Source organism: Mustela nivalis (genome assembly GCF_964662115.1).
Source record: "Mustela nivalis genome assembly, chromosome: 5".
In the NCBI taxonomy this organism is placed as follows: Eukaryota; Metazoa; Chordata; class Mammalia; order Carnivora; family Mustelidae; genus Mustela; species Mustela nivalis.
The window spans coordinates 1,696,177-1,720,737 of NC_139024.1; the positions used below are offsets into that span (position 1 = coordinate 1,696,177).

The 24,561-nt window shown below is 53.3% G+C and overlaps 2 protein-coding genes across 32 annotated transcripts in view; both read right to left on the reverse strand.

The window, feature by feature from the left end:
• The window catches only part of KIF25 (kinesin family member 25), a 43,289-nt gene extending 34,823 nt beyond the window's left edge, over positions 1–8,466 (reverse strand). For 5 of the 6 annotated variants that reach the window (XM_082730483.1, XM_082730480.1, XM_082730481.1 and 2 more), the window contains exons 1-2: positions 7,914–8,466; positions 1,379–1,444 (exon numbers count right to left, since the gene is read on the reverse strand). In XM_082730483.1, the coding sequence (XP_082586609.1) occupies positions 1,379–1,444; positions 7,914–7,997 (150 nt within the window). In that variant the 5' untranslated portion in view covers positions 7,998–8,466. The remainder of the gene's footprint in view (positions 1–1,378; positions 1,445–7,913) is intronic. The other variant, XM_082730479.1, reaches the window with a different exon arrangement.
• Positions 8,467–10,639: 2,173 nt separating this feature from the next.
• AFDN (afadin, adherens junction formation factor) overlaps positions 10,640–24,561 on the reverse strand; it is a 127,279-nt gene continuing 113,357 nt past the window's right edge. For 11 of the 26 annotated variants that reach the window (XM_082730458.1, XM_082730449.1, XM_082730465.1 and 8 more), the window contains 4 exons: positions 19,894–20,028; positions 16,454–16,979; positions 13,366–13,450; positions 10,640–12,604 (listed from right to left, as the gene is read on the reverse strand). In XM_082730458.1, the coding sequence (XP_082586584.1) occupies positions 12,451–12,604; positions 13,366–13,450; positions 16,454–16,979; positions 19,894–20,028 (900 nt within the window). In that variant the 3' untranslated portion in view covers positions 10,640–12,450. Of the gene's footprint in view, positions 12,605–13,365; positions 13,451–16,453; positions 16,980–17,668; positions 20,029–24,561 lie in introns of those variants that run through there. The other 15 variants (XM_082730452.1, XM_082730461.1, XM_082730460.1 and 12 more) reach the window with 7 other exon arrangements.

Genomic DNA, 24,561 nt, shown 5'->3' on the forward strand with positions numbered 1-24,561 from the left:
TTCCGCTTGCATGGGCTGCACAGGAGGCCTGCGCCACCGAAGGAAGATGTTCTGTCTTATAATCATCAACAATGACGAAGAAAGACCATACAAATGCCAAAAATGTTTCAGGCTTTTTGTGTAACTGACACACTATGCCTGATGATCTTAACTGTGAAAAACATGTTTTCAATTTCATCTCGATGACACTTGGGAACACGGCTGGAGCTTCGTGGCGGCCCCCAGCAACAGAAGGTCGTGAACTCCACGAGCCACCTGCTCCACACGTCTAGCCCTGTGTGGAGGAAGGAACCCCGGGCGTGAGCTGTGGGGTCCAGCCGCCGGCCCATCTATGCCCCTCGGAAGTGCCGTGGGAAGGCTTGGGTGCAACGCCGGAGATGTGCTTCACTGGGGCTCTGGCCAGAAGTGCTCGCAAAACGAGCAAATAAATTAGTGCTTCATTTAGGAAACAGTACGGAGAGCCCCAACTTAACCGACACATGTAGTGCAGCTAACTCCAGCTCAGTGGAATGGGACGAGGTAATTCAAGGAGCATCAAGGGTTGGCAGACTGAGGTCTGCTGGGAGGCCCTCAGGAGAGGTCTGCAGAGGTCAAATCTTACCGATGAGGGACGCAGACGAGCCCTGGCTTTCCAGACTGGCTTCTGTTAACAAATGGCCACCACCTGGAGACTCAGGACAACACAAGGGCATCGGCTCACGATCCTGGAGGCCAGCACCCCGCCCAGAGGCTTCGGGGCAGGACCTGCACACCTGTCCGGCTCCCGTGGCCACTGAGGTGCCCTGGCCATGCTGCATCATGTCCCCTGCTCCGTCCTCATCTGGCCTTCTCCTCCCCCAGGGGCTGCATGGTTTGCAGGGCCCAGCCGGGGCTCCGGGGGCAGCAGCAGCTGGTGGGCTGTTCGAGACCAGGAGGGACAGGCTCCTGCCGCCAGGCACTCTCTGCCCTGCCCCCTCCCTTCCAGGTGTGTGGCGGACCAGGGTCCACTCACGCGAGCATGAGCGTCCTTGCCAGGATGCCAGGATCGCTCGGTACGTGGGGGAGGGCAGGGGATGAAACTGAGCGGCCCGAAGGTCCTTGCGGGTACAGGCAAAGGGGGGGTCACGATGGCTGGGCAACCGCGAGGGGACTGAACACCCACTCGCACGCTTCAGCTGGGGCACGGCATGTCCGTAAGTCGGACCTCAGTAAAGCGCAGGCCCCTCACTAACTTTGTCCTCACTAGATCCTCGTGGGCACGGGACCCGACCTCGTGCCGCCTCGGAGGCGGGGGTCCTGGCTACCTCACTGCATGGCAGGGAGGGAAGGCCAGGACAGGCGGCAGCCCGGAGCCCGGGGACTCCGTCCACCCCACCTGCCAGACGCGTGGGGGCGCTACCTGGGCCAGTCGCAGGTGAAGAACGGCGTTTTCCGTTTCCAGTTCAACGATCCGCTCCTCTTTGGCCTACAACAAGGACCAAACAAGGGAAATTATGACCATAATCAATCGCATCAGTAAGCACTCCCCCCTCGGAAGGAAGCCAGCCCCCGCATCAGTGACGAGCTGCAGGGGAGGTCAGCTGGGGCACGGGGCTGTTTCCGACACAGACAGAGCCCACGTGCCCCGCGTCTATGACCCCCACTCCAAGTGCAGTCCCCGGCTGCCGCTCCTGGGGCTTGTCGGAAACGCAGAATCCCACATTATGGCACATAAATTAGAGCCCAATTAAACTGCTGAAAAAGCCCCACCCCAGATCTACCAGAGTCTGCGTGTTAGAGAGAGCTCCAGCGGACCTGTATGTAACGTAAAATCTGGAACACACTAAAATCAGCATTTCTGTCCTTATATTAGCTCACATGAAAAGCTGCCTGTTAGAGATGTGTCATGTGCCAAGCACTTGTCTGGGGACTCTGGACACAGCTGTGAACCGATCCGATGCGGGGGAAGAGCCAGGGCATGGGTAAGAGAGCTGGGGGACAGTGGCGACACCACAGTTAAATCAGTCTATGGGTTCGGAGACAGAGACAGAGAGAGTGGCTGCCCAAGGTGGGGGCAGGGCTGGCAGGGCCAGCCAGGAAACCGGAGCAAAGGGGAAAGCCCATGCAAAGGCCCTGAGGCAGGGACGAGTTCTCGGAGTTGAGGATGGAAGAGAAGGTAAGACTCCAGGGGGAAGGCGGGGTCTGGGAGGAGGGATGACGGGGAAGAAGGGGCTGTTGTCTGCAGGGCTTTAAGTAGAGGAGTTTAATTAAGAGCTATTTACAGTGAATGCTGAGCAAGCCAGCTGCTGGAGGCCTCGGTGGACAGAAAAGCATGGGTTTCCCTGAAGCTGGTCCAGAGGCCATCCTTTCTGCGGGGAGTCCCTCTCCCAGCCCGCTAACACGCAGCTCTCAGATTGTTGTGATCATTTTGGGACAATCTCTTTGTGACTGGTTATAAAACCAGAAACTTGGATGTCATCTGGACTTTGTTACCATGTTCAGTCAGTTTTACCTCTTGAAAAAAATTACCAAACTTGGAGTATTTCCGCAGAAGTCCACTTCTGGCATCTAGCAGATGCCAGCCCTGTCCGCAGCCCTATGAGCTGGACTTGCCCTCCACGCAGTTCACCGGCCCAGGTGCACAGGTCAGTGGCTTCTGTATACTCACCGCTGTGCCAATGTCACCAAAACTAGTTGGCAGTTATTTTCATCTCCCTGAAAGGAAGCCCCACCCCTTAGCCACCGCCGCTGATGACCCCCAACCCATCCCAAGGAAACCAATAATCTACTCTCTGTCTTCCCAGATTTGCCAATTCTGGGCATTTTGGACCCACAGAATCATGGGCTGTGTAGCCCCTGCGAGCAGGTTCCTTCACTGGGCACCTTGTTCTCAAGGCAGAACCATGTCGTGGCATCCTACCAGATTTCCTTTCCTTTCGTTGCCCATCGTATAGCCGTATAGCTGTTCCTGGACGAGTTTTGTGGGACACACATTTCCCTTTCTCCTGGGAGTATTCCTAGGATGGGGACCACGTGTGTTACCTCCAGTTAGCATCTGGGGAACTGCATACTTCCATCCGCAGTGCGTGACAATGCCAACCTGGCCACACCCCTGCCAAAACTTCCCATCTGTCCTCTGAGCATGGCCATCTGAGTGGGTAGGAAGTGGCATGTCATTGCAATTCAATCTGCGCTGCCCTGATGGCTAATGCTGACTGTCAATTTTCAATGTGCAAGTCATGCAATCCTTGGTTAAATTCCTTCTGAAGCATTTTAATATCTTTGATGATATTTAAGTAGAATTATTGTTTTTAATTCACCTTTTTTCCCCCATTGCTATGAAGTAGAAAGACAGCAGATTTTTGCACCTGGATCTTGTATCCGTCAAACTTGTTGAAATCACTTACTAGGGCTAGTAGTGTTTTTTGATGGATTTCTTGTGATTTTCCATATATGAGATCATGTCATCTGTAATCGTCTTCCTCCCTCCTGTCTGAGATCAGTATCTTTCCCTTCGGTCATCTTGCCTAACCATGTGGACAAGCATGTCCGGGAAGATGGTAAATGGATGTGGTCAGAGTGGATCTGTTCATCTTGCTCCTTTTACCTTATGTGTGTCAGCTGGGGGTTTCGTGGGCGTCCCTTTATCAGTTGCCATCCGTTCCTAGCTGGTCAAGTGTTTTCATCAGGAAGCGGAGTTATATTCTGTCAGAAGCATTTTTTCTGGATCTACTGAAATGATCACGGGGTTTGTCCTGTCTCCTATTGAAGCGGTCAATCCCATTCACGGACTTTGGAATGCTAAACCATTTGGGGGATGACTCCCACTTGGACATGGTTATAAGCCCTGCGGTTTGCCATTATTTTCTGAAAATTTTTCTATCTATATTCATAAGAGATACTGCTCTGGTTTCCTTGTGAGATTTTCATGTGGTTTTGCCATCAGGGCAATACTAGTTTCATGCAATGGGAAGTGTTTCCCCCTTTCTATTTTTCCAAAGAGCCCGGGAAGGACGGCTATTAATTCCTCTATAAATGTTCCATAGAATTCATCAGGGAAGCTGTCTGGACTTGGGCTCTCCTTTGTGAGATTTCTAATTCCTCATGTAACCCAGTGCGTTACGGTTGTGTTCACAACTCCTACTTCTCCTTGAATCGGTTTTGGTGATCTGTGTCTCTGCAGGAATCGGAGAATCTCCCCCGGGTTAACCTGTCAGCAGTGCTGTTCACAACATGTCTGTGCCTCCCTTTTTATTTCTGTGAAGTTGGTAGTAATGTCCTCTCTTCCAGTCTCAATTTTATTAATTTTATTTAGTCAAACGAAGGGTCTGTCTGCTTGATTCATCCACTTTTGGTTCTGTTGATGTTCTGTGTAGTTCTTCCAGGCTCTGTTGCCCTGGTTTCTCCTCTGGCCTCTGTCATGCTTCCATTCTGCTCCTCTCAGTCTTGCTTCACTGCTTCATCCAGTGTCTTGAGGTGGAAGTGTAGGTTGCTGACCTGAGAGCTATCTTCTTGTTTAAAGTAGGTGTTTCCATCTATGAATGCTCCTTCAGGTGCTGCTTTACCTGTATCCTATAAACCTGGCTGTGTGGCTCTTCATTTTCATTCCTCTCAAAATATTCCCAGACCTCCCTTGTGATTTCTTCTTTCACCCACTGGTTATTTAGAACTGTCTTATTTCATTTTCACCTATTTGTGAATTTCCCAAATTTATTTTGGTTATTAATTTCTAACTCCCCTCTGTTGTTACTGGAGGATACATTTTATATGCCCTTTATCCTTTTCCATGCGCGCAGGCTTCCTCGGTGGCCAGCAGGTTGTCTAACCCAGAGAGTGCACTGCATGAGTACAAGAGGGTATCCTCCTGCTGCGTAGACGGGGTGTTCTGTGCATGTCCTGGTCGGGCTGGCTCAGTAGCACAGTTTACATTGTCTGTCTCCTTGCTGGTCCTCTGTTCAGTCTGTCTGTCTGTTACTGAGAGGGAGAGGGGATGTCTGCTGCTATTATTTTTGAGTTGCCTTTTTCTCTCTTGGATTCTGCCAATTTGGGGGCCATGTCATTAGATGCACACATAATTTTCCTATCTTCCTGATGGAGTGATACTTCTGTCACAAGCAAATATCCCTCTGTATTTGTTGTAACATTGTTTTCATCTGAAAGTCTATTTTGTCTGATATTAGCACAGTCTGCTTGTAGCTGATGGTGGCATGGTGGGTCTTTCTCCACCGTTTCGCTTACAACCTATTTGTTTTTTATTATTATTTTTATTTTTTAAGATTTTATTTATTTATCTGACAGAGAGAGATCACAAGCAGGCAGAGAGGCAGGCAGAGAGAGAGAGAGAGAGGGAAGCAGGCTCCCCGCTGAGCAGAGAGCCCCATGTGGGACTGGATCCCAGGACCCTGAGCCACCCAGGTGCCCCGCTTACAACCTATTTGTATCTCTGAATCTAACCAGGCCCCCTGTAGACAGACAGCATGTAGTTAGATGCGGCTTCTTAGCCCGTCTGACAGCACTTGCCTTTTGACTGCTGGTTTGTCCATTCACATTGAATGTCCCTGACATGGCTTTATGCCCAACATTTCACTCTTGTTCTCTATGTGCCCCATGTCCTGTTTGTTCCTCATTTACTGCCTTTTTTTTTTTTTTTTTGCATTCAGTGGATATTTTCTGGGGTGAAATCTTAATTTCTTTGATGCCCTTTCCCACTACTTTTGGAATAATTTTCTCAGTGGTTGCACGAGGGCTCGCCCTTACTTTGGACCTGGAGTAGACGACTTCACCTTCACAGTCAGATTCCAGTGAGATACGGAAACACTTGTGTCATAGCTCTATTCTTCTGTTCCACCTGTTGTGTTAGTGCCATTACACATCATGTCCATCCATGTACGTTACAGATGCAACAATCCAGTGTGATCATCGCTGCTTTAAATTTCAAGTTCATTAAAGAAGCTGAGACAAGAAGGGACAGCATGAATATATTTATAGGGTTTGCTCTGCTGGCCTTCTTCACCATTTTGACTCCTCTTCACTTGGTCCTGTGCATTCAAACTACCATCTGGCATCATTGCCTTAACTCAAAACTTTGCCTCCATCCACCTACTTTGTACTACTTTTGTCAAAGATAATAAATTTCTATATGTTATATTTTCAATGACACAGTTATACATATATTGTTTTACACAATTGCTTTTTAAGTCAGTGAAGAAAACAAAGAAAAATACACCTTTCCTCTGTATTTCATAATTACATGACCATCTCTACTGGCATTCTTTGTGGATTTGTGTTTCTGTGCGGGGGTGCCTGCTTTCAGCCCGAGGAACTTCCCTTAGCATCTCCTATAAGGCAGATCTGCTAGCGACAAATTTTCTCCAATTTTGTCTATTGGGGAATGCCTTTATTTTGCCTTCATTTTTATAAGACTGTCTTGCTGGATAAAAGATTTTTGGTTGACAGAATTTTCATCTTTCAGCACTTTGAACACGTCACGCACTGCCTTGACCTCCACTGATGCTGATGAGAGTCTCCTGACAGTCATGGTGCACTGACATGACAAGTCGTTCTTCTCACTCTGCTTTTCTCTTTATTTCTAAGATGCAGGTGGATGGGGCTTTCTTTGTATTTTTCCTAATTGGGAGTTCATTAAGTTTCTTTCATGTGTACCAAATTTCAATAAATTTTGGGAGTTTGAGCAATTATTTCTTGGTCTACTCTCTTGGTGCTCCCCTGATGTATATGCTGATGTGCTCACAGGTTTCACACCTTTTCCAGAGGTTCTATTCATTTATCTTCTATTTTTCTCTGTTTTTAGGATTGCATAATGTCTACTAATCTAATAGTTTGCAGATTCCTTTTTTGTCTATTCAAATCTACTCTTAAGTCCTCTAGAGAACATCTTTATTTCAGTGATTTTCAACTCTAGGATTATAATTTAAAAAATAATTTCTATGTCTTTATTGATATTTTCTATCTGATGAGAAATTATCATATTTTCCTTCTCTTCTATAATGCAGTTTCCTTTAGCTCTTTGAACATATTTATAATGACTGTTTTGTCTTCTTATTAATTCCAACATCAGGCATTCTCATGGGGAGTTCCTATTCTTGGTTTCCCTGCTGTGGATGAGTCTCACTTTCCTGTTTCTTCCATGTCTTATAATTTTTTGTTGAAAACAGGACATTTTAGGAAATGAAGAAACTTTAGATAGTGATGCCTTTCTCCTATCCAGTTTTTTTTGTTGCTGTTGCTATTTGTGTGCTCTGTTGAGTGACTTAGTTCGCCTCTTCCGGGAAGTCTGCCCTGCCGCACCCTCCCAGCAGGAAGGACACAGCCACCGGCGTGCACACAGGTACTGGGAGACAGTAGTTTAAGCAGGGCTCTTCTTAGCCGCCTCTCCCCAATCTCTCTGTTACTCTGCCTCCCTTGGTACCACAACAACCCCACTAATTACTGACTGCCTTACTGTTTTCAATAATGGCCTGGGGCACACATTTCTCCACTGTCTGGTCCAGTTAAACTGGGGCAGGGATACTTTTGGAAGCCAGTCTGAGGTCTGTCCTGACCCCAGGCTCTCCGTAACCTCCAGTGAACCAGGTTGCCCATTAGGAGCTGTATCCCACCCCCACCCCCTGCCTTTCTCTTGTTGAAGTCCCAAGTCCAGGACCTCAGAATGTGGCTGTATTTGGAGACAGGGCCTTTTAAGGGGTGATTAAGTTAAAATGAGGCCATTGAAGAGGTTTTCAATCCAATTTGGTGTCCTTACAGGAAGAGAAGATTAAGGTAAGACTAGGACCTCACACACTACAGAAAGGGAAGATGACGGGGCCTGGGCTGCACGAGGTCTTTGAGGACCATCACCCCAACGCTCCCCTGCCGGCCACAGCCCCAAGGTTCAGAGTGGAAGGGGACGGTCCAGAGGCCAGTGCCGCACGGGGTGCTGCGGCGGCTGTGCTCACCTGCACCTGGCGCTGCAGCTGCCCAGCCCGCTGCTCCGAGATGCGCCCCCAGCGCCTCTGAGATGCCACGTCCTGCGCGGGCATCGCCGGGCCCAGCTCTCAGCTGAAACACTGTAACAGAATCCACCGGAATCCGCGTGGGAGGGCGTTTGCGCCCCTCCCCCACCATGGTTTCCACGCCACGGGGTCAGGGGTTGGCGGCGGAAGGCGGGGGAGGGGTCAGAGGGCCCTGTTGGGGAGGGGAGTGGCTCCATTTGAAGATCATTTCCTAAAGTGCGGCTGTTCCAAATGCCATACAAACAAGCGTCTTCGGGGGACGAGGGCTCCACTGCTGTCCTCACGTCCGCCAGGCGACCACGGCTTCCTTTCCCGGGGGAACGGCCCCGCCGGCGAGGGGTCCTGCGTGGGCGCCGCGACCAGACAGCGTGCGGCGCACGGGTACTCAGTTCAGGGTCCGCGGCCACACCCCGCGCATCCGGAGGAACAGGCAGGGCGTCGTGCGGAGAAGCCACATCCTCGTCCCAGCCGCTGCTCGGAAGAGGCCCCCTGCAACCCAGCCCACAGACAGGCCGCGGGGTTGGGGTCCGCTGCGTGGGCTCGAGGCCTCCTTGTGCACCGCGGCGGCCGGCTAGGCGGGGGCCCACCTGCTGACGGGGCTCCGGGCCCCGTGGGACGCGCGCACGACCCGCACCGTGTGTGCCATGTGCGCGCCGTGCACTCCGATGCCGGCTGCTGCTCCCGGACTGGACCGGGACCTGGGCCGGGGGCGGGGCCGCCACACTGGCCGGAGTGGCAGGGCGCTGCCGCCCGCTGGCCCCTGTGTCCCTCCCACCACTGCCTCTGCCCAAGGCACGGATCCAGACAGAAGCTGGTGTCGCAGCCGCTGGCCTGCACCTGCACACAATGGGTTGCCGGGTCCAGGCCGACGCCGGCCAGGGCTGGGTTTGAAAAGGCTTCCTGCGAAAGCGAAGGCGCGCTGGCTCCTGCGCACAGTTTGCGCGGACTGCACACCGCCGGGCTGGTTGCCGGACACGTGGTAAGTAGAATCTGCTGGAACCTCTTTCTGTTTGCCTCTTCTCATCCGCCGCAGCTGCAGGAGAACAAGGCCCCGTGCTATGGGGCGCCGGACCTTCGCCTTGACCGGGAGGGTGCGGGACCCCACTCCCAGGGGTGAGGTGGTGGCTGCTCGGCTTCTGAGTCTGGTGCTGCCTGGCAGTCCATGGCGCCCCAACCCCGGCCCCGGGGGAACAGCCCCTGCAGGCAGCCGCGTGAGGGCTGCGAAGGGGTCTTCGGTGGAAGGCCCTGGTCTCCGGAGCCCTTGGCTTCTGCTGTCCTGGCCCTGGGCTCCTGGTGTCTGTGGGCAGCGGCCTCTCTGCACGGGGGTCTCCTCCACTGGCGACAGCCCTCCTGCTGCAGAGGTAAGCTTCCGGGAAGGGCCCGCGCCCGGAGTTAGGGGGGTCCCCCTGGGCCGCGTGGAGCACCCTGCGCACCTGCCGTGCACGAACGAGGGAGGAATCGGGTGTGTGTCCCCATGGACCGCCTCCCTGCGTCTGCGGCGGGACACTTGGAACCAGCGGCCCCGTCACTGACGCCGCAGGCACTCCTGACTCGTATCTGTGGAACCAACGAATGACTGTGCCACAACTTTGAAGGAAGCGGCGGGAGCAGTGCACTGAAGCCCGTCCCTCGGCGTCTCCTCTCTGGGTGACCCTGGCACCGAGGCCGTACTGAGCTGCTTCCCTGACCATCTGACTGCACTGCCCCATGGGCGCCGCCTCCAGATTTCTGTGGGGGTTTGACCTCCTGCCAGGCCTGGTGGGGGATCCTGCACAGGAGGCGGAGCTAAGCCGGGCTCTCTGCCCCTGCCCACCCCGAATCCGGTCCCCAGGGTGCCTGGCACTCTGCAGTGCCTGGTTTCCGCGACGCCCACGACGGAGAGCCCCCGTAGGTCTTCACCTTCGTGAGGAGCGACAGAACCCTGGTCCCAAGAGCCGGACTCCAGGTCTAGGTTGTTCTCCGGAACCTTGGAGCACCGTTCTGGGCACTCAGATCCACAACCAGTGAGCGTCCCCATTCGGTGTGTAGGCAGCAGGGCCGACCCCAAAGCCTCCCTGAGCCTCGGCAGCCCTAAGCCGTCCCCACCCGCCACCCCTCCAGGAAAGCTCTTCCCAAAATTCCGCGGCAGCGTCTTCCCCAGCACGCCTGCTCTGGGGCCTCGAAGGAAGGTGGGTAAAGTACAGGAAGCACAGGAGGCAGCCCCCGGGAGAGGCAGGGCCAGGGCCCCTCCAGGACGGCTGGGGCTCCCAGCTCCCTTCTCGCGGCCCCTGTGCGGTTCGTGACCCCCTGCCCCCCATGAGCCACCTCGGGCGGGTCTTTCCTGCTATCGCATCGCCAGAACACCTGGTCCACATAGCTTCCCAAGCTTGGGGTAACTTAGGAATCCGAGACCGTGAAGGGGCCGTGTGAATCTGTGTGACCACAGGGACTGGGGATGTGCCAGCGGGTGGTGCCAACGGGGATGGGGAGCTGAGCTCAGGAGAGCAGGGCCAGAGTCGCCCGGGGCCTCTGTCAAGCTGTCTGCACAGTCAGGACAAACCGGAAAGAGCGTCTGACACAGACCCTCAGGGGACCTTTTGAGAATGACCACACAGGCAGAAGGGGACAGGGGGCGAGGCTGCTGATCACAGATGCAATTCTGCCTGCCAGACTGCAGCCACAGCAAACACTTAAATACATACAAAGTTTATTAAAAATAGATTGCAGATGAAGCACAGTAGAAATGGGGAGGTACAGCAGCTGTGACGGCCACAGTGACGCACAGTCCTGAAAAGCACGTGTTCACATCTGACCCATCACTCGAGGGCGGCCTGGCCCACCTGCCCACAGGCCTGACGACACACGCACACACACCCCGTATGCCAGGATCTACTTGTACTTGCAGGTACTTAGGTGTGTGTATTAACAGAAAAGTCACTCATCTGCGTCTTTTCATCAAAGAAAGCGTGGATTTTGTCCCCGTAAGGTGGCCAGTGTTCGCGAGCGCCCCAGGCAGGGCCTGCTTTTCCTGAAGCCTCCAGAGCAGACACCCACATCCTTCATCAACACAGCGCCACCGCGTGACTCCCTTAGACAAGGGAACGGTGAGAGCCCACTTCCAGATAAGAACCCTGATCGACATAAGAATATTTACACTCACATTTCAGTGATTTATCGTGCAGCTCTCATTAAAGTGATTTCTACGGCTAGAAAGCCTCCCTCTTCTATTTCAAAGTGTGCATTTCCCTAACATACGTATCTGTAAGAGAACAATCTGGTAGAGAAGAGTCATCGAGATCCTACAGCAGGGCTCGCCACGGAAGAGGTTTGCACATTACCACAAGGTAATTCAGCACTGTCCGAGCACACGGGCTGAAACCAAGTGAGCTCCGTCTCCCCAGCTCAGCCACACGGTCACAGCTGGGGGGACAACAGTGATCACCAGTGACTCACAGGAAAATTAAATAACTTTCTATTTGATGTTTAAAAAAAAAAAAAAAGGCTTGAACTGCCGCATGAGTCTGTCCGACATTTTCAGTCCCAGACACCACATGTCAACGGGCCTTCCATCCGCACAGCCCGCGGCTGCCACTCGGCCCTCCTCTGCAGCCCCATGCTCAGGCGTCCCTAACCACCCATCCCTCTCCGATGCTTCCGTTTCTCTCCGCACCCATACGGCCCAGCTACACGTGCTCGTTTCAGGGTCCCCGGAAGAGTCGAAATCCTCTATGAACTAACTTAACTGCCATCTTCAAGATCACCAATGATGTATTAGTCTAACAATACTCTGGCATTTATAAAAATAGAATATCCTAAGCTTAAATCCTCAAAATTGTCTTCTTGGAGCATTTTTAAAAAAATCATGTATGTAGAATATCCCAGGAGGGCTGTCCCCACAGGGAAGGAGGCCGGGGCAGGGGCCTGACAGGCACCACCTCCCTTTTGGGTTATGTGGGTCTGAGCTGCCTGGGGACCACCCACGGGGGGTGGGTGAGGGGGGCCGTCCCCCAGAGGCTCTCTCCTGGAAGGGGACAGGTCACCCTCTGCGCACACGGTCTGCAGCTGCTCCCCCATAGTGCAAACAAGGTCTGGGCAGTTCTAACTGGTCCCCGCCCTGCGGCCGCAGCATCATGAATGACACAGCACGCACATGGCCTGTCTGCAACACGCAGGGCTGCGGGGGGGAAGACATGTCCCCACTGTGCTCTCCTGCCCTGCACTCTCCCCGCTCCCACTCAGACTTTAAAAAAAATCAAAAAACAAAAAACTTATCTTCCTGTGAGTCAGGTAATTAAGAAATGAGACAGTGTTTACATCGTATAAATGATCATCTCTTGGTGAAAGAAAAGAACTTCTCGGAGCAGGACCGTCTCTGGGGCCCAGCCGACTCCAAAATGGTGCTTCGGTGACTCGGGCACGCCGGTGCGGCCTCCTCGCCGAGCCCGTCCTCTGGAGCCGTGCCCCCAGGACCCTGGGGTGGCCTGGGCACCTCATCCTCGGCTCATTTTGTGTTCAGTTCGTTTTCCAATTCTGTCAATTTACGAGAGGCTTTTACTTTGTTGGACACATCTTGACCTTGTGAAAAAAGACGCTGGCGCTCTTTGAATGTCAAGTTTTCAGGGGCTCCCGAGCTTCCAGGCAAGTCCGCTTCGTGGCTGCAGTGGAGGAAATGCAGACATCACTGATCAACGTGGGTCAGCTGCTACTCCCACTCAGTCGGTCACTCTACGTAAGGGACAATTAAGTACTGTTCCAGGAGGGAGACTCACTCCTTGTTAACTTTGCCATAACCCTTCCCATAAACACAATCACTGGGGCTGTCGTTAGACACGTTCTCCTGACTAAGCTGCTGACTTTCTCCAGCCATGCCCAACTCTCGAAATGCAGGTCCCTTCAATTTGAGCAGGTCGGGGATTCTTCCCAAGTGAGTTTAACTAAAGAGGTACAGCTTAAAAACACGGACTTGGAAGGAGCCCACATGCACCTGAGAAACGTCTCTCAGCAGACCTACCTTAACAAGTTGCTCTAAGACCCTACACATTCCTCGGGGACTCAATGTCAGTGTTCTAAGAATGGTCTGGACTACAGGCTAGGTGAGGCACTCGGTGCAAACACGAGGCCCACTCACTGCGTGTGTCCTCAGGGCTGGACTTGGGCAGGCTCGCAGCTGTCTGGACACTGCCCCAGACTCCCCGCCCTCGCCGGTGGAAGCACACGGCAGCACACCCAGCTCCCACGCAAGTTCGCACCCGGAAGCCTCACACCCGCAGCCCGTCTGAAACACAGCTCTACGGCAACGCAGAACCAAAGAGCCTGTGGGCTCCCCGGCTCGCGAGCAATGAGAAACATCTGAGAGCATGATGAGGTCTCTGTCTGTTCGCTCTGGCCTCCTGCAGACCAGCCCAGCCGTAAATACCTTTTAGACGGTCTCTCTCTCGGATCCCGGTAAGCATCATGGGCCCCAACAGCTGTCCCAGCCGATCCCATGTAAGAGTTGGGTCCTTTTCCATAAAAGAAAAAAATCAAAGTTAAAGTGCCTGCGCAATTTTTAAAACTTTACTCACGATCAAGATGCAGTGCCACGGAGGAGAACGCAGAAGCCGACAGAAGGCCAGGGGATCTGAAGCTCGCGGCGCTCGGTGGCCTGAGGCATGGCCTGAGCATGGCGCTCCGAGCCAGCCATGCCATGGGGATGGGCGGGCATGGCCCAGGCCTTAGGCAGCAGCAGCCAGACGGGGCACATCAGTTAAGATGCAGAACTGGCATAATTAGCAAGAATTCACAGGGAAAACCCACAGAGGGCTAACTCAAAGGGGGAGACGGCGAGACACTCCTGACATGAAGGGTTTCCTCACAAAGTGACTGAAGGCAGGGGCCGCGCCTCGAGCCTCTCTTTTCAGGATGGCCACGGAAGCTTTTTGCTACATACATGGCTACAGTTACCAAGACAAAATACAAAGTTTCTGAGGCACAGGAAACCCCGTGTTTGATTAAAATGCTGCAGACACGAAGTCACCCGACGCCGGACAGCAAGCTGTGCGGAGGAGGAGCACGCAAGCCTGTGGGACACCGGCCCGCGCCCGGCCCCGCGCCCAGCCCAGCCCCTGGGGTGACAGGCAGTAGCCAGCAAGGAACACCTCCGCGTGCTCTATCCACTCCAAAGGCGTGTTCAAGATCAAAAGAGATGATGCAGATACAAAATTTAAAATGTATCCAAATAGACTACCACCACTAATGATATACTATTTAAATCACAGTGCGTACCAGTGCTGATGTATTCTGTTAATTTTAACATCAGCAAGAAAAAAAAATTCCATGCTAGCAGCACGTTTTACGTACAATCCCACCAAGCTGTAGCAATGTGTGCCCAAGACACCCAGCGAATGCAGATGGTGCTGGGCGTGGGACCAGACAGGCCGCAGAATTCACGCAGTGCCTCAGCATGGAAGTTTTCCTTCTCAGCAGCATGAAAATGACCCCCTGCCAGTTTTCTGGGCACAGGGACGTGCCGGGCGGCCCCCCGCTGGCTGGCCGCGCCTCCTCGGGGCACTGCATCTTTCCCGCTCCTTTGCGACGACCTCTGCGATGGCCGCATGCGAAAGTCTCCCCCCCTCCCCCGCAAGACTCAAAAGATGACACTGCCCCGCATGGCCACGTGGGGTCACCCACACTGGACCTCCACGGCCGTTATCAGCAGAGCGCAATTCTTTAATTTTAATTCTACATTTTCCTTGTTTTAGAAAATGTGTTGCATCTTTTGAGCTTTGTTTTAAGAATGATACTTGCTTCTTCCACTGGTAATTTTCTTCAAAATTTTCAAAATTAATCAGAATATCACATCCTTTCAGTGGACTGTGGATGAATTAATTCTGCACATTCCAAGTAATCTTCAAAAGAGCTCTAGTCAAAGAACATTTTCTAAAAACATGTTGCTACGCTAGAACGAGACACTCTTTGTTCCAACTCGCACCCCGATCCTGCTCCTCAGGCAGCCAGTGGAAGAAGCCAGTCCACCCCAGGAGCATGCGGAGCGCTCACGACAGAGAAATGAGCTGAACCCAGCGGCGCAGCCTTGCGAGGGGGGTGGCAGTGAGGGGGTCAGAATCGCGCTGACGGGGTGCACGCGGCTTCGTACTGTACGAAGGCAGTCTTCAGGGAGGCACGAGCCACCAGACACAGGATGTAACCTGCTCCGATGTGGTCTTTTCAGTGCGAAATAAAGTAAGGGTTAGTGGTCTGAGGGAAAGCCAGGTGGTCAGCAATGAAAACCTAGCCAAACATCACATCAGCAGCCTTGTCTATGCCACGACACACAACGCGGGTTTCAGCCTGTGACGTGACGCAAGGGGACGGAGGGCATCCTGCTTCAAAAATGACTACTACCCCAAACGGCTTTCTAGATATCAACGGCAGAAATTTTATAAGATTTGATTCTGGCCGCTGAGTGACTCCGTCTCAATAGGGTATACTGAGACTTCGGGGCAGGTCAAAGCTCTGACGCTCACGGGAAGAGATCCGGGCAGAACTCGTTTGTTCTGGAAGAGCCAAGGTCACCCATGTTTTTGATTATTCAGCCTTCAGAATCCTGAGTTCTGGGCATGACACCAGGAGCATTTTAAAAGACCCTTGTGTCTGCGAAGACCACTAAATCTGACCATATTTACTGCCAGCATTCTAATTTTAAGCTAGTAAGAGGAACCTGGTATTTGGATATTTTAAACATCCCTTCCAGTGCCGTCTTGGACATTGGTTAGGGTGGACGTGCCTGTGGGCAGGATCAGTCACGCTGGTCCTCAGAGACTGTATTACCTCAAGGCAACTGTGTGCCTGTCGAGGTCTGGGTACGAGGACCATGACGTGCAGGAAATGTCACGTAACAGGAGGGAACAAAGCCAGTGAGAGGGAAAAGGAGTAATTTCACGATGGCTGGGATCTATATCTCATTAAAGCAGGACCATCAGCTCAGCGTGGCACCAACAACTCCATCGCAACTACCACAGAAAGTAGGGGTTGTGTGGTAAAACCCTGCCACGGGGCACATAAGCCAGAACAGAAAGTTCTACTCATGTTAAAGAACGGAAACTAGCCCTTGACCATGACAGTGCTGCAAGAACAGCTCACTCTTTATCTTTAGACACCAACATGTGTTACAAAAGCATGTGTTCGACCAACTAGAAGTTATCTGAAGAGGCAGTGAACGGAGGCCAAGACCAACAGTATTTCAAGTGATCGGGGAGTAACGGAGGGCCAGCGGCTGCCGGCAGGTCCGAGGGGCAGCTCCCTACAGGTGGGGAGCTGGGGAGCTGGGGTAGGTGCTAGAAGGACTCTTAGCACAGACAGGACATCGGGAGGGCAGGGGAAGATCACCACGCTGAGGCCAGTGATCAGGTGAAATCACATTCCAGAGCGAGGGCTGATTGAGGGGCCCACAGAGCAGCGGGGGGCAGAGTCCCGATTTTAATCAAGAGGATAAAGAGGGCTTGATTTGCAGTCCCACGTTTTACCTCTACCTTTCGAGTGGCTGGGCTGGTAGAAGCCTGGTTTTTTTGGAGGGGGCAAGGGCTGGCCTGCTCTGTGAGCAGTACTGTTGGCACGGGCCGAGGGTGGCTGGAATGAGTTGGAGAGAAAGATGCCATCGGAGGCTGGGCGCGGCGGGCAAGGGGGCTGCTGTGGCTCGGGGGTGGCGGGAAGCAGAAGGTGCCCGTGGGACTTCCTCGTGCCAGCGTGCTTATCCTGACCTGCCAGACTGCAGGGCTCCTCCTCCTCCTCCTCCTCGTGGTACGAAACGAGCCTGGCGGTGTACAGGGAGTCTGGGGAAAGGGCCGGGGCCTGGAGGGAGGAGGCGGTCCGCTGAGGCGGGGGAGGAGGGGCGGCGGCCGGAGGGGACGGCGACGGGAGCTCATAGCCCCGCGGAAGCGGAGGTCTGCACAGACCCGGCTCCTCGGGCTCCAGCAACCTGCGCTCGGCCTCGGCGTGCTGTCTGCGCCTCTCGGCTTCCAGACGGCTGTAGTACCCTTCTTCCTGTCGCCTCTGCAGGCCGAACAGACAAAAAGTACAAGAGTCAGAGTCAGGAGGGGACATCAGGGCACACGAAAGGGCGCATTTACCCTCCGTACCCCACCGCCACACTGATTGTGAATCCAGGGGACCTTTCAACGTAACAGTCTACGACACGACCGGGCTGATCCCCTGGATACTTTCATCCTGTCATGGGGCCATCTGACCTGGAACAGCCCCCATGCACGGAGCGCGGGGACTCTACGTACTCCCGGGCTCCAGCTTCTGCTTGCTTAAGCGCCACTGTCCCCGTCCCTAGTCCTCCAGAACCAGAATTCTCTGCCTCTCGGCCTCTGTCCTTCTGGTCTTGCCGGAGATTAACTTACCTGTGACTGCTCGGTTTAAAGACAAAACAAAACCCCCAAATAGCCTCTCGCTGGCTTTCTAGAGCCAGCACTTGTGAGCACAGAGGCCCGCACACCAGCTTTTCCGCCGCACCCCGGGAGGTCGGGGGCGGCCCCTCCTTGACCAGAAGGACCATTAAGTCACCTGGTTTCTTTCCAGTTATTCAGAGGGAAGTTAACCCAAAGCATCAACTGTAAAAAAAAAATGACTCATTTTCTCAAGGCAACAGTCTTAACAAATATGCTTTCCACAGTTCTTAATTTATAGCTTGGATCGTAGCAGCCTCCCTGACAGACAGAAAATGAGAGAGCCAGGCGTTAACAGCGACAGCAACACGGAATTCAAATATATTTGGACACGTACTATACATTTTCTTCTGACGTACATCTGCACACACTTCAGTTGACAGAGTTGAAATTATTTTCACATTAAAAAAGGCAAGAGCACGGTTCTGTTAAAGATTGACAAAAGCTGTCGAACACACGGAGGGAGTGAACGTGAGAAGGGGATCCCAGACAGAAGGCCGCCCTCAGCTGGGAGCACGCAGGGCTGCAGAACGGGGCCACCTCGCCGCGCGCTCACCAGAAGAGCGCTCACGCGGGCCCCAGCGGGCTCGGGGACACACGTGCTGGCCGCGCTGCTCGTGCTCCTGCCCTGCGTCCCCAGGAGCACACACGCCCCGGACGGCAGTGCCCAGCGCTTCCCCTTCTGAGGAGGGGAAACCGTGAGGACGCGTGCCAGCCCCGGGCAGGGCCCTACACCCAACTTCTCACGCGATCTTCTCACTATGTGGAGACATCCTGAAGGAGAGACATCTGGTACCTCATTTCCTTCACAAAGTTAAGTGTGTGAGGGGGACTCCACTCCAGAATGGCCTGGATGACCTCTACATCAAGGGGTCAGGAATTGTAGTGTGACACGGAGAACATTTTAGGAGGAAACCCAAATCCCCTTCAGTTACATGGAGAGCAGGTACAAGTGCATGACCCCACAATTATTCTACTGCAAGAGAATGGCACGTTTTCTGCAACAAAGCAAGCCCATCAACCGTGGACATTCTGTATAAAAAATAGGTTATTCAGCTTGTTTTTACAGTGAGCACTCAATTCTAGAAGCAGTTCCTAAGACACAAGTGTACTTGACACGATCGTGTGTTGTGAACACACAGGCTGCGAAGACTGAGCAGCCCACAAGCGTCCCCAGAGAAGATGCGAGAAGGCGTGCTGCTCCCGCGGCAGGGATGTCCCTGCTCCCACGCACGGCGGCGGGTCTGTGTGGGTGCCTGGGCGGGCGGAGGTCACCCAGAGCCCAGGGACAGCAAGACCACATGCACCGCAACGGAGAAGTCGAGGGGCTCACGTTCTGGAAAACTGATTTCGATTCTACTTATCGTGACACCAGGTAAAGCGCCAAGGGAGACCTAACCCTGAAAGCTCAGACTCCTTCAGAAAACTGCACAGCTACTGGGACCCGGCCTTTGACGAGAATATGACGACAGACTTTAAGGAATGGTGAAGGTCTAGACGACGTAGAAGTCGCGAGTTCCCACACAGGTACGTGTGCTACCATTATTGACTCTACGTGCGTTTACGTGAGTCTCATCGCTTCTGTCAATCTTGCTTTCGCTCGTCACAGATCCGCACAGATTCTACCGCTACAAAAAGCTTCCTGAAAGTTCTGGTTCGGGGCGGGGAGGAGGGCGCTCTGCGAGTGCAGCTCACTGGACTACCAAAGGAGCGACGAACGGAAACCGAGCTCCTCTCCATCGGCAGCCGGGCGCTCCCAGCCGCCCTCCACAGAAGGGAGGCAGCGGCGGGGCAGGCTTCTCCTGGCCCGTGTCCAGGACGAGCAAGCCCCGCGGCAGGGCCCAGCCGGCACACGCAGCAGCAGGCCGCGGGCTCCCTCTCTCAGAATTGGTCAAATCAGTTGTCATGTTAAAATTCAACTTAAAAAGAGTACTTTCATAAAAAAAATCCACGTACGGAAACCAAGTCGTAACTCAGGATATTTATCAGATCGTATCCTGGCTGAATTCTCCTGGAATCGTGTTTTCCATAAGCCATCTGCTCTCTCTCCCGTCAGCCCGCAGTGAGTGACGTCAGTGAATGATGTCAAGTGCGGGGCGTGAACAGACTGTTACTATGTTCCCGTCGCCTGCCACAGCTCGCGCTGCCCCTTCCCGACTCGCGCACACGCACCCCCACCCCCTCCCTGTAACCAGCCGGACCACGTCCAGGAAAGGAAGAGACCAGAGTGAGCGGGCGGGCTGCGAGGAGGCCCACTCGCTATAACCAGGCCAATGAGTTCAGAAGCAGGAGAGAGACAAGACTCACAGAGTAAGAGAGTCTGGGCACAGTTCGGAAGAGAGGTGAGTGGGCCAGGTCGGGCTCAAGTGCTGGGTCCGAGAATACAGGTGGGGGTCCAGGCCCTGTTCTGTCCTGTGCGTCTGAGGACACAGGTAAGGTCTAGCCCCTCTCCCCAGCCCATCGATGGGTTCAGGCTAATCTGGTAAAGGTCTAAGCCGCCCCTAGAGGACCATAACCTTTTCTTCAGCATCTCGCTTTGTTCTCTCCTCCTCCTGGCGGCGCCGCTCGTCCTCCTGCCTGGCGCGGTCCTCGGCTTCCCGCTTGCGCATCTCCTCCAGCTGCTGCTGGCGCCTCCGCTCCTCGTCCTGCAACTGACAACACAGCGCCTTGAACTTCCGCTCCGCGCACCGGCCGTGTGCGGCACACGGGGCACATGCGGACACACGCAGACACACACACAGGGTTAAATACGAGATAACCAGGTTAGAATCACTGTTGAAGGACAGTAAAACACACACATCTTAGAGCTCTACAATTTCAAAATTAAGTTACCTAAGGGCGTGGTCCCCACAGTCCATTAATTTTCCCATTAAACTGTGGCTCAGAGAAGGAAACCGTCTCCTGCATTCGCATGTTAAAGAAGCACGGTTCTTGTGTCAGAATAAATGGAAGCTGAACCAGCTCCTGGAAAGCAGCAGACTTGGACAACAGGCGACACCCTCAACGGATGGAACTCTGGAAGCCCTTTAGCCCCCTTGGCCCTCCTCCCCTGGTGCCAACCGGCCTGTGCTCCAGAGGACTCTGGCACGCCGCCGCTGGCTTCCCTGGGGCCAGCACACAGCTCCGGCGGGACGGGAGCGTGCCAGCCAGCCCGTCTGTATCAGCCCCCTGGGCCTGGGCACCAAGCTTCCAGCAGGCTGGCCGTGCCATGTGCTCTCTTTGAACCCTATCAAGAATTCCTTCTCAGTCCGGGGATGCCCTCAAACCTTGAGTCAGAGAACCTGAACCTGAAATTCAGAAGGAACCTTACTGTACCTCCCTTCTGCTCCATCTCTGCCAGGGATTACCCGCTCTGTCTGGGAACCTACTGCCCAGCTCCCCGAGACAGGGCGCTCTATTTCCAGGTAACTACTGGGCAAAAAGTTCTTCTGGGGGTCTAAAATTCACCACCTGATGGTTTGCTTTCTGTTTTTTTTGTCATTCGGGTTCTGCCTTCTTGAAACAACACAAAACAAATTTACTATCTTTCCTTTGCACCAAGCAAATGCTTCAGGATATTTTCCAAAAATTTATGACGTAGCCTGTTTTGGTTTCTCCTTTATCCTTCTGGTCAGATTTCTCTAAGTACTGTGGCTTCAGGGCACCTCTGGCCAGAGCCGTTCTGTCGTTACAGTCCAGGATAAAGGCAACTTTGAACCCCTGCTTCTCAGTTTCGGTCATGTGAGACAGAGCTGGCCTGTAGCAGTGCCCACAGCCCCACGCCGCCCTCAACATCAAAAGAAGTACATTCAAAATTTAAAAAGTGAAAATGTAACTGAATGGCACCCATTTAAATTGCCAAAAGCACTGTAGGAATCCCTTACATAAAACTGCTCATGGTTTATCTCAGTATTTACAGAATTACTAGTTATTGTATAAAATGTTCACAGCAGAAAATGGAAACCGGACTGAAATCGATTTTTATTTTTTTAAACAAAAACCTAACAACTTCACTCTTGCCCAGTCTCTGTGGAATGAACCCTTCATCTTGTGGGAAAGTAACAAATTAACTTGTGTCCCTAGACTTTTTCATGTCAGTAAATAACACTAAGACATCTTAAGGAAAAAAAAAAAGACAAGTGCCTCATCAAGAAGACAAACCTAATGTCCTCTTTTAGTATAACCTAGAAGTATGCGGGCAGGGTGGCTTCTGCGGCAGGGGCAGGTGCTGCTGCCTGAGAAACCCAGCACCGAGGAAGGACTGTCCAACGTCCCGCTCCAGGGAGTGCAACCCCACGCCACACTCAGGGCTCACAGCCGGCAGCGTTCTGAAGACTGCTCAAGCATGTCACAGTCGTCGGTCCAAATTATGAGAAACAGTACCCAAATAAAAGTAACACAAACAGCAATTGAAAATACTAAGGATTCTACAGAAGAGTAACTGATGGAGGAATTTCAAAGTGCATTAATGAAATAAGTTTTCTGTTACCTGATGAAGCACACATTCATTCATCCTGTTATACTCTCCAGACTTAATTAAAAGCAAGTCTGAGCAAGAAAACCAGTATCCACTGAAACAGCCCACTCCTCCTTCTAAACTAAAGAGGAGTATCATTTTAAGAAATGAGAACAGTTAACATTCTCATAATTACAGGTACAGAATGTTATCTTATGAATCTGTAAACAGACACTTTCTCTTCAAAGATTTCACTCTTCTAAATCTGGATGGGGGAAAGCGAGGAAAGGTCTCCTGGCTGAGGTTCGTTACCGCCGATTTCTAAAGTGGGCAAACGAGCCAGTGCGGGGAGGACTGAGGCGGCCTCTCTCCACTGGGAGCTAAGCTGCTTCACGTCCCCTCATCTTCAAAACACAGACCGTTCTGTTCCTCCTACATACGTTGCTTTACTCTACCCTCCTCCCCCCAAACCACTAAGGACAGAAGAGAATCCAATCTCTTAATTTACTCCCAACAGTAGCTCAGGACGGTGCACTGAGCTGACGTTCAGCACCAAAGGGCAGTTCACCTCGCTACAGACTTCAGGGCTGACGTCCGAGGACAGAAGGCAGACTATGCTCACCCTGCAGTCACGAGCTCACGGTTCCATAGTGACGTGTGTCAAAGCCGTCCGGCAGGAAGGTACATTCAGGGGAACGGATCGGAGCTGACAGACGGAGAATTCTCACAGAATGAACACAAGACAGCTCAGACTGAAGCTCTTCTAAACCAAGAACTAAGCTGGGATTTCCCAGTCCTCTAAGAATGAACGAGCTCTGCTCCACTGGGGCGCCGGTCCCCATTTCGCATTTTCACGTCAACAAAAAAATACGTTTAAAACTGTGTTTATGACTTTATACCACAAGACACTAACTTCTATCTTGAACTTACAGTAAAAGCCCCATTAAGGGAGACAAGCACATTGAGCTATCGGAATACAAAACAGGGCCAAGGTGTCCCTTACCTTTTGACATTTTCACTCAAAATGTCAGATAAAGCGGGTTGTTAAGCCCTGTTGTTAAGCGGGCTGCTCTTAAGAACTTGGGCAAGACTTTTCTGCCTGTGTTCCTACCCATTAAAAATACCTGAACATTTTTAATATCCCCTTCCCCCGTGAGGAACCCCTATGATCAGGCCACTTAATGCCTCTGGGCTTTGGCCCATGACTCCAGGGTCCGGGGCAAGCGCTCAGCTAGGAGCCCCACGCGGAGAGCGCGGAGGGCAGGCTGTCCTCCCTAGGAAAGCTGTCCCCTACCGTGCGGGCAGTCCGCCAGGAGGCAGCTCCCTGCTCTCGGCACAGCCCTGCCTCCGCCTGCTCGGTGGGAGCATGAGGACGAGCTGATCAGGAGCTGCGGGAGCTACGGCTCAGCTGCCCCAACAGTCTGGCGGCAGGGACAGGACGTCACCCACAAGGAGTCCGCGTGGCTCCAAGAGCCCAAGACGCGCACCCGAGGTTCTCTTCGCACAAGAGCCGCATGGGACACAGCAGGGGAGTCTTGTGTTCTGCTATGGAACACGGGCACGGTGGTCTTACTGTGGACGTGCTCTCTGAATTCCTGGAGTAAGACAGCCCACCCTTCAGCTTCCGCTGCCCCCTCCTGTGGCCAGGCGCTCCTGCGGGAAGAGGCAGGAGCAGCCCGCCTCCCCGGACAGGCAGCCCACCACTGCGTTTCCCACGAACTCCTGCTTTCAGTCCAAACCCTCCCTTGCCCAGGTTGCTCGGGCCTGCCCAGTTCCTGCCGTCCTACACGAAGACCAGCCAGGAAGGCAGCTGACCAGGGCAGATCTAGCCTGGGCCTTCGCAGGAGGAAAACAGGAGAGCTACCAAACTCCCTGAAAACATCCCTTCACTGGCACAGGGCCAAGGCGGAGGGGTTTCCCCGTGAGTGTTCAGGTCCCGAATCAGCGGCTGAGCCGTTCTAACAGTACCGAGACAAAGCCCGAGACCAGCCAACACAGAGCCTGTCACACATCATGTCCGTTTCTAGTTGAAAAATGGGTCCTAGCAAGAACTTCACGAGCAGGAAACGTTACTGTCTAGCAGAATTTGAAATCTATATTAACTGAGAACTCCAGTTAGAATCCTGTCTCCTGGGGCGCCTGGGTGACTCAGTGCGTTAAGCCTCTGCCTTCAGCTCAGGTCATGATCCCAGGGTCCTGGGATCGAGCCCCCCATCGGGCTCTCTGCTCAGTGGGGAGCCTGCTTCCCCTACCCCGCTCTCGGCCTGCCTCTCTACTTGCTTGTGATCTCTGTCAAGTCAATAAATAACATCTTAAAAATAAAAAAGAATCCTGTCTCCTTGGCGTCTGGTGAATCTCTTCCACACAGGCCTTGCCCCTGTGCTCTACCCACATCACACGGCTGTCACGAGGGGACGAGTGACGTACGGAACGATCTGGGAGAGCTGGGGTAACAGAAGCACGAGCTGCCCATCCTGTCACCAGGTAGAAGGGACCTGCTGCCCTTCGCCCGCAGCCAGGGGAAGCCACGGGGACGGCTGACACCCCCCCCCCCCAAAGTGCTGTGGTGAAGGGGAGGGCAGGCGGGGCCGTGGGGAGGCACGGATGAACCACAGCACTTCTTGGCCATGGGAAGACTTGGACGTGTCTCTAAGGGACAGGGGAGCCACTGCTGGGTTCTGAGGACTCTGGAGAGCTGACACTTCTTTAAGCAGGACCCCTGCAGCTGCTGTGTTGAGGAGAGCCTGCA